This window comes from Thermobia domestica, chromosome 6 (assembly GCF_964235325.1).
Source record: "Thermobia domestica chromosome 6, izTheDome1.hap1.1, whole genome shotgun sequence".
Lineage (NCBI taxonomy): Eukaryota > Metazoa > Arthropoda > Insecta > Zygentoma > Lepismatidae > Thermobia > Thermobia domestica.
Window position 1 is genome coordinate 172,558,536 of NC_137459.1, and position 25,639 is coordinate 172,584,174.

At 31.7% G+C, this 25,639-nt stretch overlaps 1 protein-coding gene across 50 annotated transcripts in view; it reads right to left on the minus strand.

Annotated features, from left to right (window-relative positions):
• Window positions 1-25,639, minus strand: part of bt (projectin protein bent) — a 437,567-nt gene that overhangs the window by 394,226 nt on the left and 17,702 nt on the right. For 48 of the 50 annotated variants that reach the window (XM_081762402.1, XM_081762424.1, XM_081762423.1 and 45 more), the window contains exons 4-6: window positions 16,706-16,868; window positions 15,607-15,748; window positions 7,916-8,069 (exon numbers count right to left, since the gene is read on the minus strand). In XM_081762402.1, coding sequence (XP_081618528.1) covers window positions 7,916-8,069; window positions 15,607-15,748; window positions 16,706-16,868 — 459 coding nt within the window. The remainder of the gene's footprint in view (window positions 1-7,915; window positions 8,070-15,606; window positions 15,749-16,705; window positions 16,869-25,639) is intronic. The other 2 variants (XM_081762406.1, XM_081762405.1) reach the window with 1 other exon arrangement.

Genomic DNA, 25,639 nt, shown 5'->3' on the forward strand with positions numbered 1-25,639 from the left:
ACCTTGTTGATTGCAAAGTATCTACTCAGGCTGCAAACAAAGCACATATAATATTGAGGTAAATAACTTCAACATTTTATTTAACTTAAACTATATGTAACGCAAAATTCTGTTTGTTTTATATCGATAATAAAATAATTTCAAGATTCATTTAATCATTTACAAATGAAATGGCTGCCGCTGGTCATATGACGGAAATCTAATCAAAATTTTTAGTTATTTGTATGATTTTCTTATAAATTCTTAGCCTCCATCTCCCAAAGCAAATATAATTATTAATCTTTTAGCCATTGTATATCTGATTACTCTCCTTTGCTCGAGATGCCTCATCATAATATGAGAAGCTAGTGTTGAGTTCTCATTACTTCGTAACAAGAATTTTGTCACAGTATTTCTTAGCAGCAGCAGCAGCGTATGCTAATGTGTACTTTTTAAATAGATATTTTCAAAAAAAAAAATCTGATATTCTTCGTAGTTTACAAACAATAAATTTCCACTATCACTAAATGATTCTCATTGTTATAAAAGTACTTGTTTTCTTCACCCTATATGAAAGTGGCTCAGTACTTTTAAATCATTGTTATTATTACAACTTGAAGAGTGACAGAATTATCAGATATATTTACTTTTATTATGCCTTTGGGTTTAACAGTTTCAAATAATTTGCCCACATATTAGGCTAGTTGTATTCAGTTAAAAAGAAATAAAGACATAAATACATGCCTTTGTTCAATCTTAGCTTTCTTTCTCAGCGCCGAGTCTGTGCCTACAGGTTACGGAGAATCACTGTGACGTGTCCAAGGCTTTCCCACCGAAGATGGGACTCAGGACCATGTACATCAAAAGCACGCGCGCTAGTCACTATACTTACGGGGAGGGTTAGTAATAAAAAGGTGATATCTGTGAAATCGCTCATGGTTGCCTATTGACACAAATTGGTATTCAGCATCATGTAAGATTCCACACCAACAAATAAAAGTAACTTATTGTGCTCTTAGAATTTGAAAATTCGTAATTAATATTCTAGTAGTTTTAGATGTACTATCAAGTGTTGTATATGGAGAAACAACATCGGTGAAGATAATTGTAGTCGAAAGAGAAGCCTTAGTGATATGATTCATGGAATGTTGAAGGGGATTGTCAACCAAGGAATTAAATACATAAGTAACTGCGGAACTCAATCAGCACCTGAGACAGTTTATCTCAATAATCAAAGCGTGAAATGAGTAGCATTACCTGAACATCAACGATTGGAGTGGAATTTATAAACAAATGAACATCGCCCATAACGCTTTAGCGTGAAGAAAATGACGTCGAGAATATCGCAAAATAGGAAGCTAATGATTGGAAACGCGAAATATACTCTAATGAGTTCTTGTTTACAACAACTTCAACAACACGTCATTTTTATACATGGCGAATGCCCAAAGGAGCTTATACTCTGAACTGCCTATTCTTTATCGTCAAACATAACAGCTGTGTGATACTGCGGGTCATATTTTACTGGTATCGTCTATTGGGCTAATAGTGATTATATGGCCATTTTATGTGACCACTCTATTCTATGGTCTTGGTGTTTCTTCGGGCCAATTACTCAATTTTTCAAAATGACAATGCACCAATTAATATTACTGAAGATGTTAAAACGCAGTTTCATCTTAACAAAGATGAACTACATACAACACCTCTCCTGGCCCACCAAATTCCCAGACCTTAATATTATTGAACACCGATGATGTCATAACACCAGTGCTAAAAATTACATCATAAGAAAACTTGCTTACTTTATGAGCTTTAGTTGCTGGATCACGAAACACGAAAGAATATTATTTAATCGACTTAGTCGAGATCAAAGAAACAAAATTAATTCTGCCAGAATGTTAATGGGAAGGAAACCTATAGCAATTGCACAGAATTCAAAATCCGTAACACGACATTCGAATTCCAATCTAATACTAGTTTTACTCCAGCTGTGTGTGTGTGTGTGTGTGTGTGTGTGTGTGTTCTACTTTATTTCTCGGTAACTTCTGGCCGGATCTGAATGAAATTCGGTGAGCAAGTAGCCTACTGTCCAAGAAATTAAGACCACTATATTTGGTATCCGGACTCTCCCACAAACAGATGCGGATCGGCTCCGTTTGACTTGTATGTGGTACTTTATTTTTCGGTAGCTACTGGCCGAATTTAAACCAAATTTGGTGGGCAAATAGCCCATGGATAATTGAACAAAAGTGCTACATTTGGTGGCCAAGTTTGATCAGAATCAGGCTCGGCTTGGCTCGGACCGGCTTGTCTTGTATATAATTCTTTATTTTTCGGTAACTACTGGCCAGATCTGAACCAAATTTGGTGCAAAAATTGCCCATGAACGACGAAATAAAAATTGCTATGTTTGATGGTTGGCCTCGGCAAGGACAAGCTCGACTCGAATAGACTCCCTTTGTACGTGGTACTTTATTTCTCGGTAACTACAGGCCGAATCTGAACCAAATTTGGTGAGCAAATAGTTCATGTCTAAATAAATAAAAATGCTATATTTGGTGGCCTGCCTCGGCCAGTCAGGCTTGCATGTGATAATTTATTTCCCGGTGACTAATGACTAGATCTGAATGAAATCCGATTGGCAAGCAGCCCGTCATCTAGCAGATAAAGATCACTATATTTAATTACCAGCTTGGCTAGGAACAGGCTCGACTATACTCGGTTCGGCTCGTGTCGGCTCTCCTTGTATGTGGTACTTTATTCCTTAGTAACTAATGACATGATGTAAACCAATGGGAGGGCGAATTGTTCATGAGCAAGGAAATATAAATTGCTATATTTGGTGACTAGATTCGTCAAGCGTCAGGCTAGGCTTGGATCTACTCATATTGTATGTGGTACTTTATTTCACGGTAACTACTTTCTGAATCTGAACGAAATTTGCTGGACAAGCAGCCCATTGTCTAAGGAATAAATATCGCTATATTTGGTGGCCAAACTCAACCAGGGATGAACTTGGATCGGGTTGACTATTCTTGTAGGTGGTATTTTGTTTCTCGGTTAGTACTGGTCGGCTCTGAACAAAATTCGGTGGTCAAGAATCCCATTGCCTAGGAACTTAAGATCGCTATATTTGTTGGCCAAGCTTGGTTAGGGACAGGCTCGGCTTGACAACAGAAACTGTGTTCTTCAACTTTGCAAGCCGGAAACTCCTGAGTTCGGTTCACCTCGGCTTGTTATATATAACATTAACAAGTGTTGTATGTATGTGTGTATGTTTGACAGTCAATGAGTCAAAAGAACTGAAACGAATTGAATTAAATTTTCCCTAACGCCTTCCTTAGAATCCCAGAATGATTACAGGCTACATATTATTACTCTCACATTATTACGCTCATCGTAATGAAATCACAAAAAGTGCTGCGAAGTATGAGTAAATCGAAAATTATTCATTTTTGAATTACATTGGCAACATTCGCATTACATTGGTAACTTTCTGTACATTGTAGTTGAGATTGACAAAACATTGACAGAAATTGCACCTCACGGAGGTGAGGAAGAAAACGCGATCGCAATATTAATTTTTACCTATTAGTTTTATTAAAATATTCATTTTTCTTGCTATTATAAGAGCAAAGAAAATATTGAAATAATGTTTGAAATCAAAGATTAGTATTTTCTTCCATACATCTATACTTACTACCATATATAAAAAATAGAAGTGGATAACTCATCATCGCCAAGGCCACACTATTATAAATATTAACGTGACATTTGGAGAAAATACTCATTTTGTCACGAAGGTAAGGGATAAGGAGGAACTTTGAAAATAACAATCCTAAGGGAGTTAAATGGAGATTCAAAATTTACCCTTAGAGTAGTGTATATCACGAATTCCTGACGTTGGAGGGACGAACTCGGCATATTTACTCCATGAAAATTAAGGGAACGCGGGTTTCGGTTTTTTCGAAAATTCCGCTCCAAAGAAAAAAAAGGAGGACATTTATAAATTACTGATATCTACCTTCGCTTAATCAGAAAGGGCCGAATGTGAGGATTTGCTCAAGTTGGAGATCTGAAAATCGGTTTATCAAACTTTTAATTGAAACAAGGAAACACGTATTTCAGCGTTTCAGGAAACTTCGCTTCGAAGGAGAAAAAGAAGACAATTATAATCATTTTGACATTTCTCTTTATTCATTCATAAAGTCTGAATGTGAGGATTCACTTACGTTGGAGGTGTAAGGTTTGGTATATAAACTCTTAACTAAAAGTAAGGTAATAGGTGGTTCAGCGTTTACGAAAATTTCGCTCTTAAGGAGGAAAGAGGGACAATTTCACTAATATTGATATTTCCCTTTATTTATTCGCAAGACGCCGAAATTGGCGATTTTCTTAAGTTTGAGATGTGAAATTTGGCTTTTTTAAAACTCTTGAGTACGAATAAGGTAATACATTTTCAGTATTTTTTCTTAATTCTGCTCCTAAGGGAGAAAAAGATAAATTTAAATGACACTGAAATTTTCCATTATTTATTCATAAAGTGCCGTATGTAATGATTTGTTAAGTTGGAGGCGAAAAGTTTGGTATAAATTCTTAAAATAAATACTGGGACACGTGTCTCAGCATTTTGAGAAATTCTGCTCCTTTTGGGGGAGAAGGAAAGGTGGTCATAACTATAGTATCCAAATTTCCTTTTCTTTATTGAGAAAGTATGCATTTTGAGGACTTTCTTTAAGTTAGAGATGTGAAAATCGGTATACAAACTTCTATATAAACTTCTACATATTTCAGCGTCTGCGAAAATTCCGCTTCTAAACAGGTTAAGGGAGACCATTTCTATAATATTAAGATTTCCTATTATTTATTCAAAAAGTCCTTAATGTAAAGATTTTCTTAAGTAGGAGGTGTAAAATTCATTACATAAACTCTTAATTAGAAATAAAGGAAACACGTATTTAAGCGTTTTTGAAAACTCCGCTTCTGGAAGGGGAAGGTGGGCAATATGTATGACTATATGCAAAAGTGAAAGCGGTTTATTGAAAATTCAGGCCCTATTAATATATCTAGAAATCTGAGATTTGGACAGGAAACTCCTTTTGATACGTCAGCAATGAATAGAAAGGAATTTTTGAAACACGTACATTAAGAGAGGTAAAGGGGATTCAAATATTTTGACCAGAATAGTACCACATAAATTCCTGAAGTTAGGGACATGAAACTCGCCATATAAAGTTCTCAATAAAATTAAGCAGACACGTATCTCAGCGTTTAAAAACCTGTTTTAACGAAATAGTTTTTTTCTATTATTCTTTTTTCTTCTGCACTGAAAGCGATATTGTTTGTTGTGCACGGGAAAAATGCTGACAACTTTGAAATGAATTTTGAAACATAGTATCTGGGTTCAAAATTCATGGAATAAATATAATATCTGATGAATCCTTGAAGTGAGGAAGATGAAATCTGTTTATTAACTCCTCATTACAAATAAGAGGACACATATCGAAGCATTTTATAAAACACCGGTTTAAAAGGAACAAGGTCAATTTCTATATTTTTCCGTCACGTTGAAACAGACATTGTCTGTTGTTTATGACAGCATCGTCTATGACAGCATCACGGCAAACGGCTTACTTTTTGAAATGAATCTTGGATCATAGTTCCTGCCTCAGGTTTTTATCATGTCACATTGATTAAGGGGCGTATTCTAAGGAGTAGGGAAGTTCAAAATTTATGTTAAAAATAGAGTATCTTATCGGATTTTATAATTACAGTTTAATTGAAATGCCTATCATAAGGGAAGAAGGGGTTCAAATATGTTCCAAAACCTATTCTCCAAGTGCAAAGAACGAGCATTTCAACTAGTTACAAATAGATGCAAAATCTCCACATTACATCTGAAAAATTTAACTTTCGTTCTGAATAGGTCACTTCCAGTCTCTTGTGAAAATTGAAAAGTACGCTACATAACTGGTCATTCAGTATTAAGTTATCATGCTATGTATTATGCACTTATGTACTTAAAAACTTTCAACAACTTTCGAAGGGGTGAATGAGTGGTGTCCTATATATTAAGCATATTGTTTCAATAGATTTTCAATGTGACTTCTAGAGCAAAGGGAGCATTTAAAAAAAAAGATTTTCAAAAGAAGTTTATTATTTTTGGCTTGCCAGTTATCTTTTTTTACAAAAAGATTTTCGATTTAGACAGATCACTTTCAAAGTTCCAAATCCCATCATCATACTTGATGCATCAATTTGATATGCATTTTTTCTGTTTCGAGATTATATGCGCAATACGAGAAGTGTTAAAAGCCTGGTAGAAATTAACGATCTCACTCGACTATATATATAACTTACAATATTGTAAGCTATATTCTAGTAAGTAATATATTGTACTTAACAGTTTCTTGTTCAGTATAAGTAGCTAATTAAATAAAATTATTTAAACATCCTATTCCTGAGAAGAAAAATAAAGAAAAAAAGACAATAGCTTATTATACTAGTAGCTTTCTACTCAAGCGCTATCCTTATGTAAGTTAATCCCTGAAACCCTTCATTTGTCCGTCACATTTTGATTGAAATTGATGCCACATGATCAGTTTCCAATTATTTCAATTACCAGTGCCTTCTTTTATAAACGAGTAGTAAAAGTAGACTACTCGATTAACACTCCTATTCATGAGTGAACTAAGATTCGTATATCTATTTAAAAACCACTCCGCTTGAAGAGCAATTTTATTAATAAACTCAAAACCAATCGTTAAACTCCATTTTTTAATAACAACTGTCTACATTGTCAATATGTAAGTAAGAAAAGGTTTTAGTGTAGAAAGGTTGTATGACAATCTGTTACACATGAAAAAATAAAAGTGCAAAACATAACTGAAATTCCATATATAACTGGTTCCCACACATGCTAAATACACTAAAGCCTTAGCTATGTCTTGCCAATGCTGAAGCTGTCGGCAAAAAAATCAACGTTTAACATGTTTCCTTGTACCTTAAATGCAGCATAGAAAAGTCAATACCTTTCGAGTCTATTGATTACTCAATACATATTTATTTGAGACTTCAGGATTGAAAAGTCGAAACAAATTCTTGATTGCAAAGGATAATACTAAGTAATAAGAGTGGGCGAGTCAATTAATTTAAAGCCTTACGTTTCAAAGATAGTGCAAGGTTGCGAAAGTTACCTTTTCGGTTTCAAATAATACGGCTGCTAGGTAAAGAAACAGGAACGGCGTATGTTTCACATTTACTATCGTACAGATACTTTCCCGTGATTTGCTTGCTGTTGACCCATAAATATTTTCAAGTTTCTTCTTGTGAATACTTAGTAAAAAACTACGGTTCCCTTTTTATTATAATTTTTACAGCTCACTGCAATATATATACTGTAACTGCAGTGGCTCACGAAGCATTCATCTCAAACTACGTAGATCAGAAATAAAAATCTCCACAGCGCAGCATCGACAAGTAATTTGATTGGTCGCCTACTTGTACCTTAGATATTCCTCTGCATTTATTGCAAAAGCAGCACTGTCGTCGGCTTTTCCATCATGTTAGATAGGATTTCTGAAACAGATAGACTATGCCTGAAACATGTTTGTAATTATTGCTATGTTTTTAAAGGTGTAGAACGTTAGTTGAATGTTTGATGTTGCAAACGCCTTCTAAACTGGTTCCCCAAAATAGTGTGTAGTGGTGTTTGTATTACAAATTCATATATATATCTTTTTAGGCGACAATTTTTAAAAGTTATAAAGTGAGCTTATTCATTTAAATATCCGAGCCATACCACCCCCAAAATAATTAACAAATTAGAAATAAGACATAAAACGACTTAATTATTTTAAGTTGGATATAAATGATCATGTGGCAATATTTCAGTATCATACATCTTCTGATATTTGTAATTATGAATACTTACCAGGTTACTGTGGGTTTTGGATCGCCTACTAATCGGCATTCAAATGTTATTTTCGCCCCATCGTCTGACTGCCTGATTACAGGTCTCTCTGTGAAGGTTGGTTTTATTCCATCTGCAGGCACCGGTGCTTCATCACCTATATTAAGAAATGAACCTAAACCCGGCTATTTTGATTAGTAATTCTACTAAAGATGGCTCATAGAGGAGGAAAAAAATGCCTAGTATGATTATGAGAATTATAAACAAATATTAGATCTTGAAATTCAAATATAATTTTTCATGTTCTAAATTCTTCATTTGAAATTAATTTATATGTTTTGGAGAGCATCTCATAATCATACTCAAGGGGCATAAGATGGTACAAAGATAGAGACAAATGAAACTGGAAAAAAGCTTTAGAAAAAGATAGAAAGAAAAAGACAGGAAAATATCCAAGAATTGGGATTTTGTTTCTGAAAAATCTGTGAAAAGAAGCAATATTATGTCAGAAGTAGTGTCAATTTTCTGCCCTGTGAAAAAACAAAAGTTAAAAAGAAAGAAGTGTAAATGAACAAGTCTGTGAAGCTGTAGGTGAAAAAATAATAAATAATAAGCAACGCATCAGCCCAGAGAAGTGTCATACACTAGAAAAAGCTTGTTTACTGAAAATTGAAAAAAAATGCAGTGAAAGAGTATTAATTTTGTTAACAGTGAATAGTGATGTAACCTGTGTTTCTTTTGTATTGTATTATTGTTTAAAGCTTTTTGGTATGTTTGGCAACACTTTTTGATATTGTGCAATGTAAGTCAGTAGCTTCAGTATTTGTAATGATAAGTTTTAATTTGTAATGACATAATTTGAAAATTAGATAGTAATTGTAATGATTGACTGTCTATAAAAACCAATGTTATGCAAAATGTTCTCGTAAACACAGGTTACACAATTATCTTCGAGCTTCACGATATCATTCTTCGTAGCTGCTCTAATAATAGCTGAAATGCAATTATCAGCACATACCTTTAATAAGTGCCATTTTACTTATTTAGTTTTGAAGTTTCAAATTATTTTAACATATTTACTTCAACGTTAAAGTAACAATTAAATATTTTAAATTCCATTCCGAAAATGTATGTCAAAATGCTTTTTAAATTACACATTCCATTATGTACGACATTAAAATGATCTTTCATTACAAATGTTATTATCACAGCACGTTTTAAAAGACACTGACTTAAAAATAAATTTAACAATTTGAAATCGCATTAGTATCAGCTTGCAATTAAAACAAGAGACAAACACAGCACTTCAAATGCAATTGTTAGCTCTGCATTCCAATTTAAGCAGAACTATTTGCAAAGCATTATGGTTTTAAGGTTTTCGGTGCAAATGTTAATAAGTACGATAATCACCATTAACAAAGAAAATAACCTGTGACTTTCCTCACACCACATTATTTCTCAATTTCATCCAAAGAATGGAAAATTTTCTTTCCGATTACGGCCGGAGAAATCCGATCAAAGAATTTTTATTTTGTAAATATAATTTTCACAGGAACATTACTTCATAATTGAAATTTAGAAACGTATATTAAACCAATGAAATACATTTTTAATCATTTTCACGAAAATTTATTAACTAGAAACTCTACTTCATCGTGATTCTCCGTTCGTTTTAAATAGATTCAAGAAAAAATGTTTCAGCTTTGTACAGTGCTCACAACGCCATTTTAGTAGAAATTATTAGCCTTCATATGTTCTTGAGAATCACAAGTATTTTTAATCCAACAACGATTTTAGAAAGATCCATAATTTTAATATAGAAAATTAATCTTGAAGTATTTAGAGAATGTTCTCAAAATATCTTACATTTTCATATCTATTTACAATTCTGATAGAAAATTAAACGGAAAAATAGATTAATTTATCGTACTCTCAACAATAAAATTAAAGATAAGTAATTATTTTACTTACCGAAATTTGCAATTTTACTTATAACTTTTGATAAGTAAAAAGCAAGTTTACTTATCAAAAAGTTTCGGAATGTCATTGCACAATGCAATGTTAATACATGATAATTTGACATTTTCTGTCGAATTTTGTTTGTGTCCTTGAAAATGCAAATTTAAATTTTCTATATTACGTTTCAACACTTTGGTTTCAAGAACAAAAATATTACAGTATTCTTGCATGTGTGTGTATGTAAGCATTATTTTGATTCACTATTATGTTTTGTTTCTTGATATTAGTTTGAACCACTTACGGTACGTTCATTAAAAATGCACTGAATACATACACACAGAAATAATTCTTCTTATGAAGTTGTATTTATTGATATCACGTGACATGTATCTGTGTTACATTTGTACGTATAGTACGTTCAGTAAAAATGTACATATTGTAATTGTTTGTTTGCCAACACCGAAAAGAATGGATCGATTTGATCCCAATAAAGCCAGTTTGAGTGCATTAATACGGAGTGAACTGATTTCCTATGTATCACGGAAACCTGTAATCATATTGCTTTATTCGTAGTAAAATGGTTGCACTTTTATGGAAATTGTGCGTATTAATATATTGTGTAGCTATTCCATGATTCTTTTTTATGATTTTTATAGTAAAAATATTTAGTATGAATACTTGTGCAGTAAATAATTTCAGTCACAATCTTTCTCGTTTAATAATTGCTTTGAGTTGTGATTTCTTTTAAATTAGTGATATTGCTTCAAATGTTTTGATTCTATACAGCAAAAGTTTTGAAATGTTTTAACGTTTGATTTCAGAGGCATATTAATGTTAATGAAAGCGTTAATTTTATGTGAGTCTTAATGCTTCTATGTCTATGGTAAGTGAAGTATTAAGCTTCCGCCAGAGTTGGAAAGCTGAGGAAAGGAGATTTAAAAAGATAAAAGCAGGGACCAAGGAACGCAAGGAACAATTGAAACATAAGCGAGACTTCTCTGCTAGACTAATTACTGTGATTGGTATAACTTCAACATTTCTACGTTATAACCTAAAATTCATACTGTCTTTCTTAAATTGAGATTTTTAGAACCTCACAATTTTAACTTATTGACAACTGTACGTATTGATGAATATGAACATTGTTGAACATTACTCAAAATATAGGCTAACACATTTTCATTCATTTAATTTACACGAATCTCAAACGCAGAAAATAACTTCTTATAACTTAAAAGTTGCGCTTGTGTTCAAGGTCTAATTTGGTATTATCCTTACTGTAGTGTTAAACTATAAAACATTAGCCAAAATAATGTATACGAATATTAGAGAATATATTTGTTTCAACTTCAAATCTATACGTGACATTGACTATTTTAAACTAGGATGGGTTAATTTTACAAGTGCTTTCCACAACCTCCACATCTCAACGAAAAAGAGTATTAACTAAAGTTGTTGTTTTTAATTTTCCTAGTGCTTTATATTTTCTTTGACATTTTTTTATGTCAATCATACCAAGAGTATAATTAATACAGAGCATATTTCACAAATCAATTCACAGAAATAATTTTTATCTAAATTTATTTATTCAGAGTATACTTATGTGTGAATGCCTTGTTATACTGTATGTCCATCAATTATTATCATTATAACAGTCATAGAACAAGAAAGGATAAAAATATTAACTAGCTAGTTCAGAAAATTTAAAGCATATATCTAACTAGGATATCTATGATAATCCAGAGAAATGCTTAAACTGAAATGTCTAATATGTGATTTGGTATCAACATCTAATAACAATTGAACCTACTTCTGACAATAATATATATATTTTCTAATAACGATTAGTTGAAAAGAATGATAGAGAACTACTATATACATCTCCTTTTTCTCAAGTTCTAAAATAAGATGTACACCAAGCCAAACACTTCTTACGTGTTTTGAAAATGTAAAGTTGAAGGTACATTATTACAATATCTTTTGATGTACTTACTGTAAATAAACTACTGTAGTATAGTAAGTGAAATCACAAATATAGTCTGTTATTTACACTCATACATAGTGTGAATGATGATGTCATCTAACTTACAGTGAAGTAAACCACGATAACATTTGCCTTTATCAAAATAATTATTGGAAATATTGTAAATGAATATATTAATTGGAGTAAGGATGTAATTACACATGTATTTTTAGATTTATTATTAATGAATCAAAGATTTGGTGATTTTCAGAGAGGGAAGTCAAAGGAAGCAGTAACGATTTTATTTCATTACAGACTGAGGTTTCAGGGTTTTACCTACAAATATATAAAGCAAAAGTTGAGAGTAGCTGGAGATCCAGAAAGCAAAATAAGTCATTTTGTGAACAAACCGTAGCCCAAGGTTCTACAGATTTCCTCACCAATAACAGATTTTCCAGATCTTTTTGTTTGTTTCTTTAAATACAGCACGACCACAAGATTCATTTAAATACAAGTATGACATGTCACTTACGGTATACCTTAGGCCGACAAATATTAAGTGCTAAATTTCTCAAATCAAAAATTAAGAAAATATAGTTTCTTTTCATTTCTATCTTCTATTGCTTTATTAGTTTCTTTCGTTCATTAATACCAAGTGGCAGCAAATATCTAGGCTTAATATTTTGTAATAGGAGTTTTGCAGCAATCTTCACTGTTATTCTTCATCTTAAAAATAAAAAATAAGCACTTGCGTAATCTATCTTTCCAAGTAAAAATTTATCCTTGAAAACACAATTAAAAATTATCTACGTTACAAATACTAAGTAACAACTCTACTTCTATGTGTAATATCAGAGTACATTGATATAAAAAAATAGTGTAGAGGAGATGTATCTTCACATCTCAAAGAAAAAAAATATGAAATATTTTTTTACTTCAAAAAGTCAATTTGTCTATAAAATAAAACATATAAGCAATAAATAGATAGCTACAATGCAAGTCCTAACTACTCATACATATTTAAGAAATTTGAAGTTATACCAATTCTACCAGTTAGGCTGCTATAACTACAGCATTGATTCTGTCAGCTTTATCTCTGCAGTTAGTCCTTTTTATTTTCTAAGTTTTCTATTTCTATTTTTTCTAAGAAATGTCGGCAGCAGTGTTGGTTTTTTACAAAAATAAACTTATGTCATCACTCTAAACTTACAATTTTTTGTCTTAAAATTATGGAATTCTAAATTCATAGAACTATTCCTAGTATTTCATTGTTTATCTGTGAGCAGACTTGAAGAAATCGGCAAGTAATAACTGACTTTGGAATTCATAAAATACCGTAAATGCGCATTTTACTTGTTTTCATATTAACATAATGAAAATATCAACTTAACATCTTCAAGCTGTTGTTTTCTTTTCCTTTTCTCTTCTTTCAGCTTTCATAAAAATGGTGAATTACAACTGTACTCTGGAGTTTCTAATAAAATCTTATCTGTAGAATAATGGAATATATATTACAACTATTATAATCACAACCAAATAAAAAATGGAGGCGAAGCATCTTTAAGTTCAATTTGCAATGGTCTTATATGTCCTAAATTATTGCACTTTAAATAGCAATAATTGTGTTTGCTCAAAGGATTTAGAAATGTCGTAAGTAGGCATTTCTTTAAAACCGAATATGTAAAGATTCCTTAGAATACTTAAGCTTCCTAGGAAATAGACGGTTGACACATTTCATCAACAGATAGGAAACTTTCCTAAATTTAATTGATGTACAAATTCATCATAAAATTCTGGAAAGTGCTAAAATGTCATTTGAAATTAAAACTTAGTTTAAAAGATACCATATGAAGGAAACTGCAGACATAACAATTTAGTAAGGAACAATTGATATACCTTTTGAAAGATTTAAATATTACAACCTAACAATACCTAACAATTTTAATATTACTACTTAATAATATAATTTTCGAGAATACTGCCTTGACCTATACTTTATTGTATTGTTTTAAAGAAAACAAGTGAGTATCGTTTCACAGTGTGAAAATAAGACTTCCAAACTATGTGAATTAATACTCAAACTTGAGTAGTGCATCTATAAATACTGGTTGCAATAGAATGATAAAAAGCTGTTCCTCAGACGCTGAATCGATATCAAGGAACCATTACTCTCCTTCTCTTACTATTTTTGTTCTATGACGATAAATGTTGACATAAAAATCATTTATTTCAACCACTTCTGGCTTAAATACAGGACTAAAGAAGGAGATAAATCCTATTCTTAGAACGTTGAATCCATTGAAACAAAACGCATCTTCGTAGCATTTATATCTTTTTCCCTAAGAAAATAGTTATTGAAACTGGAAGTAATAGTAAATTTGAACAACTTTCGATTTTGGAAGAGTGTTGTTCATAGTCATAATATGTTGATTGAGACGTTGAATCGTTTGTAAGAAACCGCTTCTTGCGATCTGTTACCTTTTTCGTTCTGTGCAATAAACGTTGAAACCAGAAATGGCTAATTTGAATCACTTCTTGTTTCAATAAAGGGTTCATTAGGAAGATAGAATCTATCCTTGGGACGCTGAATCGATTGCAAAAATCGCATCTTGATAGAATTTACCATTTTTGCTTTACGGAAATTAGTACTGAAACCTGCAATAATATTAAATTTTACCCATTTCGGTTTTGGTAGAGTATTGTGGATACACACGATATATTACTTTCAGGCACCGAATCGTTTGCAACAAACTGCTTTTTGCTATTTGTTACCATTTTTGTCTTGTTATAGTGATAAACATTGACACCGGTATCGAAACCTGAAGTAATTGCAAATTTGAACCGCTTTTCATTTTAGTAGAATGTTGTGGACTTTCATGGTATATTGTCTTGAAACTCTGAATCGTTTGTAGAACATCGCTTCTCGTTATCTGTTATTATTTTTGTTCTATGACGATAACTTTGAAACTGGAAATGACTAATTTAAACAACTTCCGATTTAAATAAACAGTTAATGGATGACACTAAACCTACTCTTGGGATGCTAAATCAATTGCAAAAAACCGCATCTCGATATCTCTTATCGTTTTTGCTCTGATACCTGTCGACAGACAGAACGTACGGACGAACAGACGAACGGACAAAGTTGTTCCATAAAACTTCTGACAGTTATGCATAGCATAATTTGGAAATCTAAAAAGTTCTATTTTCCTGGGTTATCGGTTTACACATCAGAAGAGTATTGACAATGCTATAAAATATTCTTACAACATTTTTACATATTTTCTTGCTGTTGAAATATCACTCGAAATATTTGTTTATTCTAATATTCAATCTTAGAGGCTGGTATGTTTAATTTCGTAACTTGTACCCTAACTTTCCTCTGTTACTGAATTTTAAACTTCTAGACAATCATATAGTGTATAATATAAAAGGAAACAGAAAAATTTCTCGTATATTTGTATAACGTAAAAAGTGAAGTAGATGTATAAGGAATAACTGTGTTTATTGTTCAAACGTATTTAAACTTTTTTTGCTTGTTAATATTCAATTAAAATATTTTATTTATATACGGTATTGTTTTATGGAAAAAAGTAATGTTTCGTGAAAAACAAACTTGAAGTATATTCTTGCAAATATGTATTTTCTATTTCATATCACGGAACAAAGCAGTGCTGCCGACATTGTTCAAGAGTTATGATCCTAACTATTTCACAAGAGAAGTCCAGCTATAATTCTCCTCAGAAGCCATCTGAACTACTGGAATCTTGGAAATGGAAGGAATACTTACTGTCAAAATTAAGACTTATTGTAGCATTACTTTCTCCTAATTCGTTTTTAGCTGTTACTTTATATTTGCCAGCGTCCTCAACAGTAACATTTTGGATTTCCAGTGTTGCAAAATATGAATGTCCATCTTTCTCAACCACCAACTAAAACATAATAATATATTCAGTATAAACTTGAAAGTTATAAAAAAGAAAAACTACAGAAAATAATATCTTTTTGTATAACTACCTAACGGAAATCTATTATAACTTACTTATGCGCCTTTTAATTTTAAACCAAAATGAATTAATGCAAATATTTTCAAAAGTTTTGTTAAAAATTTTCTTTCCCTAATTATTGTCGGAGTATCTACTTACGTAATTATCTTTAATTATTTCAAATTGTAACTCCATTTAAGTTTCAAACGATGCCTGCAAAATGACGTACTCATGTACAATGCTAACCAATTTTTGTTGAATCTGATAATGATCTTCATTAAATTATTTAATACACGAGATAAGCAAGAAATACTTTTTATTCATAAGAATAAGACAGCAATTGTCTCGTATACTTAGTTTGATAAATAACAAAAATGATTAAGGACTTCCTCTATTTTATCCACTGTTCTTAAAAATTCAAAATACAATAAATTGATTTTATTAATAAAAGTTTATTCCTGCTGTATTAAAAAAAATTATTGTTCATATTTTTTTGCGTTGAGAAATACGCGATATATCGTAAAATCTTACAGTGTGTTCATAAAAGCAGTGTCCAAATTTCTCAGCAAAATCTTTATTTTGCAAGCTTATATATAAATGAAATATATACAGAACAACGTTCTGTTTGCTCTTTCTTTCCCACGCAAATGTCTACTGTTCCTTTATGTCTTTGCTCATATTGACTTTATACAAGCAAGTGAATACATGTAATCGTTATCCGAAATTTCTCAGGAAAATGTTAAATCAGAATGATTCAAATAAAGATCAAAAAATGTTTTATTGTATGTCAAATATTTCAACTTTTATTTATTTAATGCAGATATTAAATAAGATACTGCTTCTACAATTTTCTTCATGTAAGATTCTAAGGGCTGCAAAAGAAATATATTTCAAAGAACATACCCTGTGGCGCGATGAATCTTTCACTTGCGCGCTATTGTGATACCAGGTGACGGTTGGTCGTGGGTCGGCTTGGATTCGGCACTCGAAAAGGAGCCGTTTCCCATCTTCTTCCTGTCGGATTGCAGGCTTCTTAGCGAACGTTGGTGCTATTCCATCGATTTGTCTGTAAATGAAACAAGTTTATATAAAAAAAATTCTTGACTTCTCGCCTGCCTACTGGCATATTTCTGCAAATTTCGGTTAGAGTTGAATGTTAATTTCTTTCCACTAATTCTGTAGTTATCAATTACTTTTCATATTACATTTTCCTTCTTAGTTTTAATATTAACGAATTTCATGATTATTATTAAAATGGAATTCAGTGTATTTTTTTCAGACATAACGAAATAAGCTTTCTATTTGGATTTCACTTATTTATTATCATACATCCATGCGCTATTAGATTGATTTTTTCTTAATAAGCTTGGGATGCGAGATCCAATTTACTGCTTTCATCTACTCACAGCAGAAAAATTCAATTCTTTAGGCTGTTTATATGATATATGTATGTTTATGTTCCAATGTGTAACAGTTAAATATTTTATAATCCAATACTATAGCATTTTTCTATGGGTTCTTACTTGATTCTTGCGGAACAATTTGTGTCTAAAGATTGAAAGAGATTTGTATGCCCCTACATTGACGTCTTGTCATAACAACACTGTGCATTCTCTTACCATTAATTGCCTTTTAGGTAACTTGTACCAGCAGCCAATGTAGCGGACTGATTTTTCGTCTAATAATATATATTTTTTCTATATCAAATTGCTTACCAGAAATAATGAAAACATTACAACATAACATAAGGGAAGGTAATCTATAAGTACTTTCGCTAAGAACTTTATCAAATGAGATAGGCATGAGAAGAAATAGAAGGAAAAAACAGAGAAGCAATTCTGAAGTGCCCAGTTATGCACTTTCTGAGTTGGGTTAAGACTCGAGTCTACACCGAACTACGATTTAGAACTATTTTTCTTTCTTTTATTTTTCATTTCTTGCTAATTCTTTACCTTTTCATCTGATTACCTGAAATGCCCGTTCTTCGTATAAGAAGAAGAGATTTACGGAATGTATTTAAGCCCCTTCCTCCATAGGATATGTATTGCAATGAAAGTATAATGAAAGTCCCTTGGCGATGGGGCTGAACTTGAAATTAATCAGCATTTAGAGTGCCAGTATCCATTTCAGTAACTCCGAAAACTGTGGATTGAACATTAATATCGGATGGTTTCGATCATTTCTACATATCACCTCCTTCCCACCCTGATCTCCCATGTCTATGTGGGATAAATGTGAACTTCCACGACATCGAGAGTGTAACTCTAAATCTCAGCTACCCAGAAAATTATTAATTGCATAGTAGTTTCAGTCGTTTCCGATTATTTGTACATATAACCCTATCAGACTTCACCTTCCATGCCAATGGGGGATGAATTTGAACATAAACAGCATCAGAAGAGTCACTATTCACCTCAGCGACCCGAAAATTTATGCAATAAACACTAACATCAATCCTTTTTGAATATTTTACATGTCACCATTTCCCAACCCTTCTCGTCACTTATTCTCTTCCGCCATTGAGATAATATGATGAAAGCTTAAATTAGACAACGTATGCCAAAATCCACTTTTATGCCAAAAATCATCATTTTCGGCGCAGTGGTCTAGCAGGAGTTGTCTCCCAAATATCGTTACAGTTACTTATATTTATATACAAAATGCCCCTTCTCCCTTTAAACAAAAGTTTTCAAAAAAAAGGGACATATGAGAAATTTATACTATAAGTTACATCTTTCTAACTTGACGTACTCGTGAGATACAGTATTTTTGACATAAATTCCTAAACCTCACAACCCCATCTTTACGATAAGCCCCTCCAGAAAACTAATGTAATGAGGATCTAAGTTAGGTCCGAATCCACTCATCTACCAAAAGTCATGAAAATCGATTCAGCAGTATAGGAGGAGTTAACTGTCAAACATTTATATATATATATATATATATATAAAGTATTAGGAAAATACCATATAATTTACTTCATTTTTATTATAAGATAATGTTTTCTTATTTTCTGGTAAGCAACTTGTTTTCATGACTACTTTGACTACTTTAGGATTCTTTTTTCAGCCATATACATATATAAAATTTTGTCAATATGCAGTTAGGATTATCAAGACATAAAAAATGGCATGTAAATAATAAATGGGAAAATTTGGTGCGTGAAAGTACAGGAATTGCCTTAGTAAAATATGATATAATGAGTATACACGATATTGATCCACCTAAATCTTATTAAGACTACGACTAAAGTTGACAGATTAAACAGATTTTCTTAATGTCTATAAAATGCAGTACAACACACATCTGGAATGAAAAAGAAATATACATGCGAAATATTGAGCGAATACATCAGGGATGATAAGAAGAAGAAGATTCAGACTTCAAACCTTCCAAAAGATTTCAAGAAAATAACCTTGAGTTCGATAAGGTAGTGTTAAACATTATTTTGAAAGTTTGGAAATCAAGCTTACGAACTTTCTTTACTATATGTCAGATAAAACAAAATTAAATCTGAAAACAAAATTAATTAAGTCTACCTTGAAGAAAACTGGTTTTACTGGGATAAATATTCTTACTATCGCTTCTGAAATATATATATATATATATATATATATATATATATACGAATAGTGCGTCTGGTCTATTTATCAATCAGTATAGCTTTCCGAATACAAGTAAAGTTTGTGCACATTGTGTAGATATAATTATCAAAAAATTCATTTGAATATGATCTAATTACTCACATGTACTCACATTTAAACTTTATTGGTAACTATTGATTGATGAAAATTTTACTTTACATCACTCTTATACAAAAGATAGAAGATTTAAAGTTGATTATTTAGTTTAACAAATAACTAAACAGTGAAAATATTAATACAAAACAGCGTGGAATTGATGAGAATCTAAATTTGAATTTTAAAAACTACAATGAAATTAAATACATTCTGTGAGGAAACACAGACAGGAAACTTCAATCTGGAAATCTACTTGTATATATCCAATAGTTTTTGTAGAATCAAATGTTAGAAACATTTTAAGTTGTTGTTGTACAGTTAGTTATTAGAAAGTGTCACCAGTGAAGTCTTTATTTTAATGCAAAGTCGTGTTTACGTTATTCTCTGTTTTAGAAGCATTTTACTCAATCTAGTAAGGATATATTTTGATAGTGTGTATTTTTAACAATTTTCAAAAAAGACGTCCTACATCATATTGTAAAATAACAATACATCCATCGATCTGCTTCTCAAACCTGTTAGCTAAGTATGGTAAATAGAAGTAACAATTAAATTTTGTTTAATCGAAGACACTTAGATCATGAGCTCGTCCATTTTGGTTATGTATTTTCCTAAACAATCATAGTCCACACCCAATTGTTTTATATTTTATTGCATTCAGAACAGGTATCAAGGACATATGATCCTTTCGATTCTTTTAAGGAATTCGATTCTAGGATCGAAAATAATAATAATAATAATAATAATAATAATAATAATAATAATAATAATAATAATAATAATAATAATAATAATAATAATAATAATTTATATGGTCTACCCAACATTGTTAGGGTCATCAAGTCTAGGAGGCTTAGGTGGGCGGGTCATGTAACTAGAATGGAAGAAAGTAGAAACGCTTTCCAAGTCTTGACTGGAAGACCAATTGGAAAACGACCATTAGGAAGACCTAGGCGCAGATGGGAGGACAATATTAAGATGGATCTCGCAGAGATTGGAATACAAAGTAGAAACTGGATGCAGTTAGCTAAGGATAGAAGTCAGTGGAGAGCTTTTGTGAAGAGTGCGGGTTCCAGAGGCCATAGAGTTAGTTAGTTAGTTTAATAATAATAATAAAGCCTCAAGGTAGCTGCATCAAGGCTTGAAGAAATAGGACGCATTTGACTGAAACTTTCTCCATCTCATTCCTCCATGAACTGTGTCAAGTTTTCCTTCTCATTGTTTAAGTCCGCAAGCAGAACATCTGAAACTGTCTATTCTGGAATTTCCTTAACATCGACAGAAAATCAATTTTGCTGGAAGCTAGATGGAAAGTCATCAGTATGTTTGATTCAATATTAATGTCAGGACACTTAAAACCCAATTAAAGAGTTTGATTTAATGCAATCTACACAAGAGCTAAACGCATTTGGGATGCAAAATTGAAAAGTAAACAAAACTGAGCGCATCCTGCTTACCAAATTATCATTTAAAGCTTGCTTGGTATGGCTCAAAATGTTCCTGTTATATTCAATCAGGAAGGAATGCGAACGTATTCAATCTAGTACTACTAAGGGGAGGTTTCCGGTAAGCATTCTTCAAGGACATGACCTATTACGGTAATAATGTTTTAAAATCATATGCACTACGACAACTATCAAAATGCAAAGTTTGGCCTTCTATCAAATACTTTTTGAGAATTCATTTTAATGAATGAAATAGTTTTCCGGCCTCTATTCCTCAAGGGCATTATCGATCATAATAATTCCAATTTAAAATTTATGTGTTATGCCCATTATAAAATTCAACATTTATTCGCTGCAGCTTAAATCGTATTGGAGGAAAACGGTCTCAAAAGAAGTAGAAGTGAATGCAACAAATAAGAAATTCAATCACTCAGGTGAAAAATTTTTAAAGAATAGCAGTAACCAGGGCCGGATTTGGGGGGTGGGTGGGTGTAAAGATGCACGTGCACCCCACTTCGTTGTAAATATTCACTACCTAAAGTGAGAAGCTAGCAGTGAGTTTTGCAAATATCAATAGTTACAGTCAATTTTCTGAAGGTTGAAGAAAAGGGATTCACGGAGAGCAGACACTTAGCATTTCCAGGGCAATTACTCATTCACACCACAGATGCCTAAAGGCATTTAAAAAAAACTCAATTTATTTCAAATGTACTGGCAATTATTTGGTGCACCCCCCGTCAGACAATCCTGGATCCGGCCCTGGCAGTAACTACATCACATATGGCATATTAGTTTTGGATTCCCTTCTTAGCAAGAAGTTCCAACAATCTGTATGTGCGAGCATATAATGTGTTAAATATATTCCAGTATTTCTTTGAAGATAACTTTTGTTTTATTGTGGCATCTCTAAATGCTACAGGAACAGTTTTCTTCTACGAGAGAAAAGAGTAAACATCTTCTTGGCACATATTGTATCACAAAGCAATTTTAGCCATTGTATAACTACCGTTTAATTCTTGTAATAACTAATCGAGGGCATGAGCACAATTCGTAAGAATTACAGTCTCTGTACAGTGTAAACAGTATACAAAATCTGCATATTTTTAACTACCATTGTTCTACCAAGTTCTTAGATCCAAAGGCGGCTTGTGAGGGAAGTCACACTAGTAAAAATTAAAGTTTTATTACTTGTAATTAACTGAATAAAGGTTACCTAATATATTAACTGTTGTGTACAACAATTAATACATTAAGAACCTTTTTTCAGTTTCAACCTTTTAAAAAAAACTTTAATTTTTATTGGTGTGGCTTCCCTTTCGAGCCGCCTCTGCTCATATACTTTTGTTTTTATCGCTCAGCTTTACCTGTGAATTATAAAGTCTTGGATTTAACAATGCAAAATACATGATCTAATTAAGATAAATAGAGTATGTTTGAAGCAAAATAAGCGTAAATGCGATAATCTTGAACAAATTAGATAGCTAGGTGCATCTTCTTGTCCAAATTTAAGAGGACAGGAAATGCTACCTTTGCCAAGAAAAGGAAGGCCACATAATTTTAAAGTGGGACAAAGATTAGGAACTTTGCCAGACTCCTGTTAGATCTTGTCATAGTCTGTTTGCCAGAAAATTTCTGTCACAGTCCAATGATATTGTAGTATAATAATAGCTAGTTACTTTTCAGGAAAACAAAATATTTCAGGAGATATATTTTTATTCTTGGTTATCTAATAACTTTTGGCTTCACCATTTCCTCGACTAATAATTTTTGAAAGAAATTTCAGCTGTTTTAGCTATACTATCTATGCTTATTTGGTGTTCACTGAACTAGAAATGCAACTTGTTCATTAAATCCGATTAAAGTGAAAAAAACTTCTTATATAAGAATAAGAAACAATGTCTTGTCTTGATTTGAATGTCTTGATTTGAAGTCTTGTATATTTGAACCTGTTATCCTTTTCCTTGATATTGTTAACTATTCTTCCTAGTCTAAAGTTTTAATTATAACTTTAATTGAAAAACGAATTAATTTTCCATTTTTTCTTCATAATATGCTTCTGGTTAGTACAGTAATCCAAAATATTTAGTATTTATTCTTTTCTCATATATTTGGTTTCAAACTTGACATTTCATTGCATTTAGTACTAAATATTTATAAATTCGCAATGCCCCTTATCCACTTTATACAAACAAAATATGGGAATTTTGATAACCAAAGCCTTCATATTAAAGTATATATGAATTTATCCCACTGTTATTTTATACAAATATCTGGTTTAAATTATATATAAGATAATTCATTGAATCACTGAGATATCTAGCTACTAATTTGTAAAACCGATTTACCTAGTACATGAACAATATGACCTTGATATCTGCTTTGTACTCTGAAAATACCTTAAAAAGAAGTACCAGAAGTATATCATTAATATGCTTTACTCTTTATTGTATGTTTCTCTTTCGTCTCCTTTATCCTAAAGGACATAGCCATGGGACGTTAAACTAAAACAAAATAGTTTCATTTCTGTATATTTTTTCTAGGTAAAATTTTAATTCGTTTAGATTTAACTAAAATTACAAAATTGGACAGATCTTATTGTACAATTTTAGTGTTTACATTTGAATAAGCACATTCACACGAATTAATGATTTGGACACAAAACGAAAATCAAATAATTTTTGTTTACTTTTTAACAATCACGTAGGTACTTACGGTACATAAAATGTAAAAAGAAATTTCAATAAAAATTTATATACAGTGTTAAAAACATTGATAACTCCATACACATACTTATTGAAAGGTATTTGATAAATTATACAAACATTCTGTTTTTTTTAAATGTTTGTCTACCATATATAACAGTTCAAAGGTATGGGAGCCAAAACAAAGTTTACTACACACAGATATTTACAAATAGTTTGGATATTCATCTAATATATATAATAAATGTAGGACATATGGGAATTAAGGACATTTTTAACACTACAGTAATAGGCTTTTCTCAATACACATGTACGAACGTAGTAAAAGGATTTTTAACTCCACAATTATCCATGCCAAAGAACTATTTCAGGTTACACATAACAATTAGACAAATTCGTTTCACATGTACAAATATATACATTCTGTGGTATTAATGGTTTAAGATGTTTTGTTTTTGACTTCTTGGGTCACGTTGTGAAGTTCAACGAAACTTCGATCCCACTGTTTGTAAGAAAATTATGCTCTTTTATTCTAGTCAGGTATTTCTGTTTAACTCCCCCTGTACAATGTGAAGATGTTTTGAAGATCTGCTTTATGATTGTTGCTACAAAAGCTTTTGTGGAATTTAAATCGAGCATAGCGTTAGACTTAGGTCATTTTTTTTATTTTATTGTAATTACTCAAAAGTGATTCATGGTATCTCAATACGTACTATTAAAACAAGTTAGTAAAAGACGTTAATATTTCTCTTACAAAAATGTGAATTCACACAAATTGTTAAGAAATCTATGTAACATCAATTCTCCAATAATAATTTGTCTTCCTCTAAAGAGTTTTACGATGGATTGTTTTCATATGTGGTGATTATAGACATTTTAACTACTACCTTTTTGAAACAATGTACGTTACTTCTTATATAAGGATAGCTTAGACCGATTCTTATAATCTGTATAGAGTTGCTATGAAAATTTCTTACATTGGACCCTTACTCTGATTGTTGTTGCAAGTTTTACTCGAGACATTTTGTTTTATGAAAATTTCTTAATTGTGTGTGTTCACGTTTAGCTTTCTGCTCTTACTACGATAGTTGTTGTAAGTTTTACTTGGGACAGTTTGTTTTATCAGAATATTATAAAAATATAATAAATTTTCTTGTGGATGTGACATAAATTAAAGCTAGAATAAATGCTATCATTTACATGTAGATAGGTGGCAATTCTGGCAATTCTTCCTTCGCGTCTGACAAAACAATGGTATAGTGCCAATACTATAATAAACTTTGGTCAAGGCAGTAGAAAGAAACATGGAAATACTCATGTATGAGATATGAATAGCCACAGTTAGGATCACCGTTATCCGTTAATATGTTAACGAATTTTCTCCATGAACAAATTCGATCGAGATAATCGCTTCAGCTGTCTATTGCGAAGAAGAGAATTAAAACATTGCTTACATGTATGGAATGTGTGTGATATAGGTAGCCACCGTTAAATTCGCCGTTACCCGTTAATATGTTAACGGGTTAACTCCATTAACGAAATTGGATGAGTTAATGCTTAAGCTATGTACTGCAAAAAACAGAATTAAAAAATGCTGACATGTATGGAATGTGGGCTGTAGATCGTTAATATAACAGTTATCTATTAAGATGTTAACGGATTAACTCCGGATTAACAAACTCGGCCGAAATAATCGCTCTATTTACTACAGAAAACAGAATGTTAAAAAATCGCTTACATGTATGAGATATAGATTAGAGATATCCAGCGTTAAGGTCGCCGTTACTCATTAGAATGTTAACGGATTGACTCCATTAATGATATCGGCAAAGATAATCACTCTAGCTATCTATTGCAAAAAAAAAAAAAAAAAAGAATTTAAAAAAATGCTTCCGTTCAAGTGTTATTTTGCGAAGTAACGGACAGACAGACGGACGGACTAATGACACA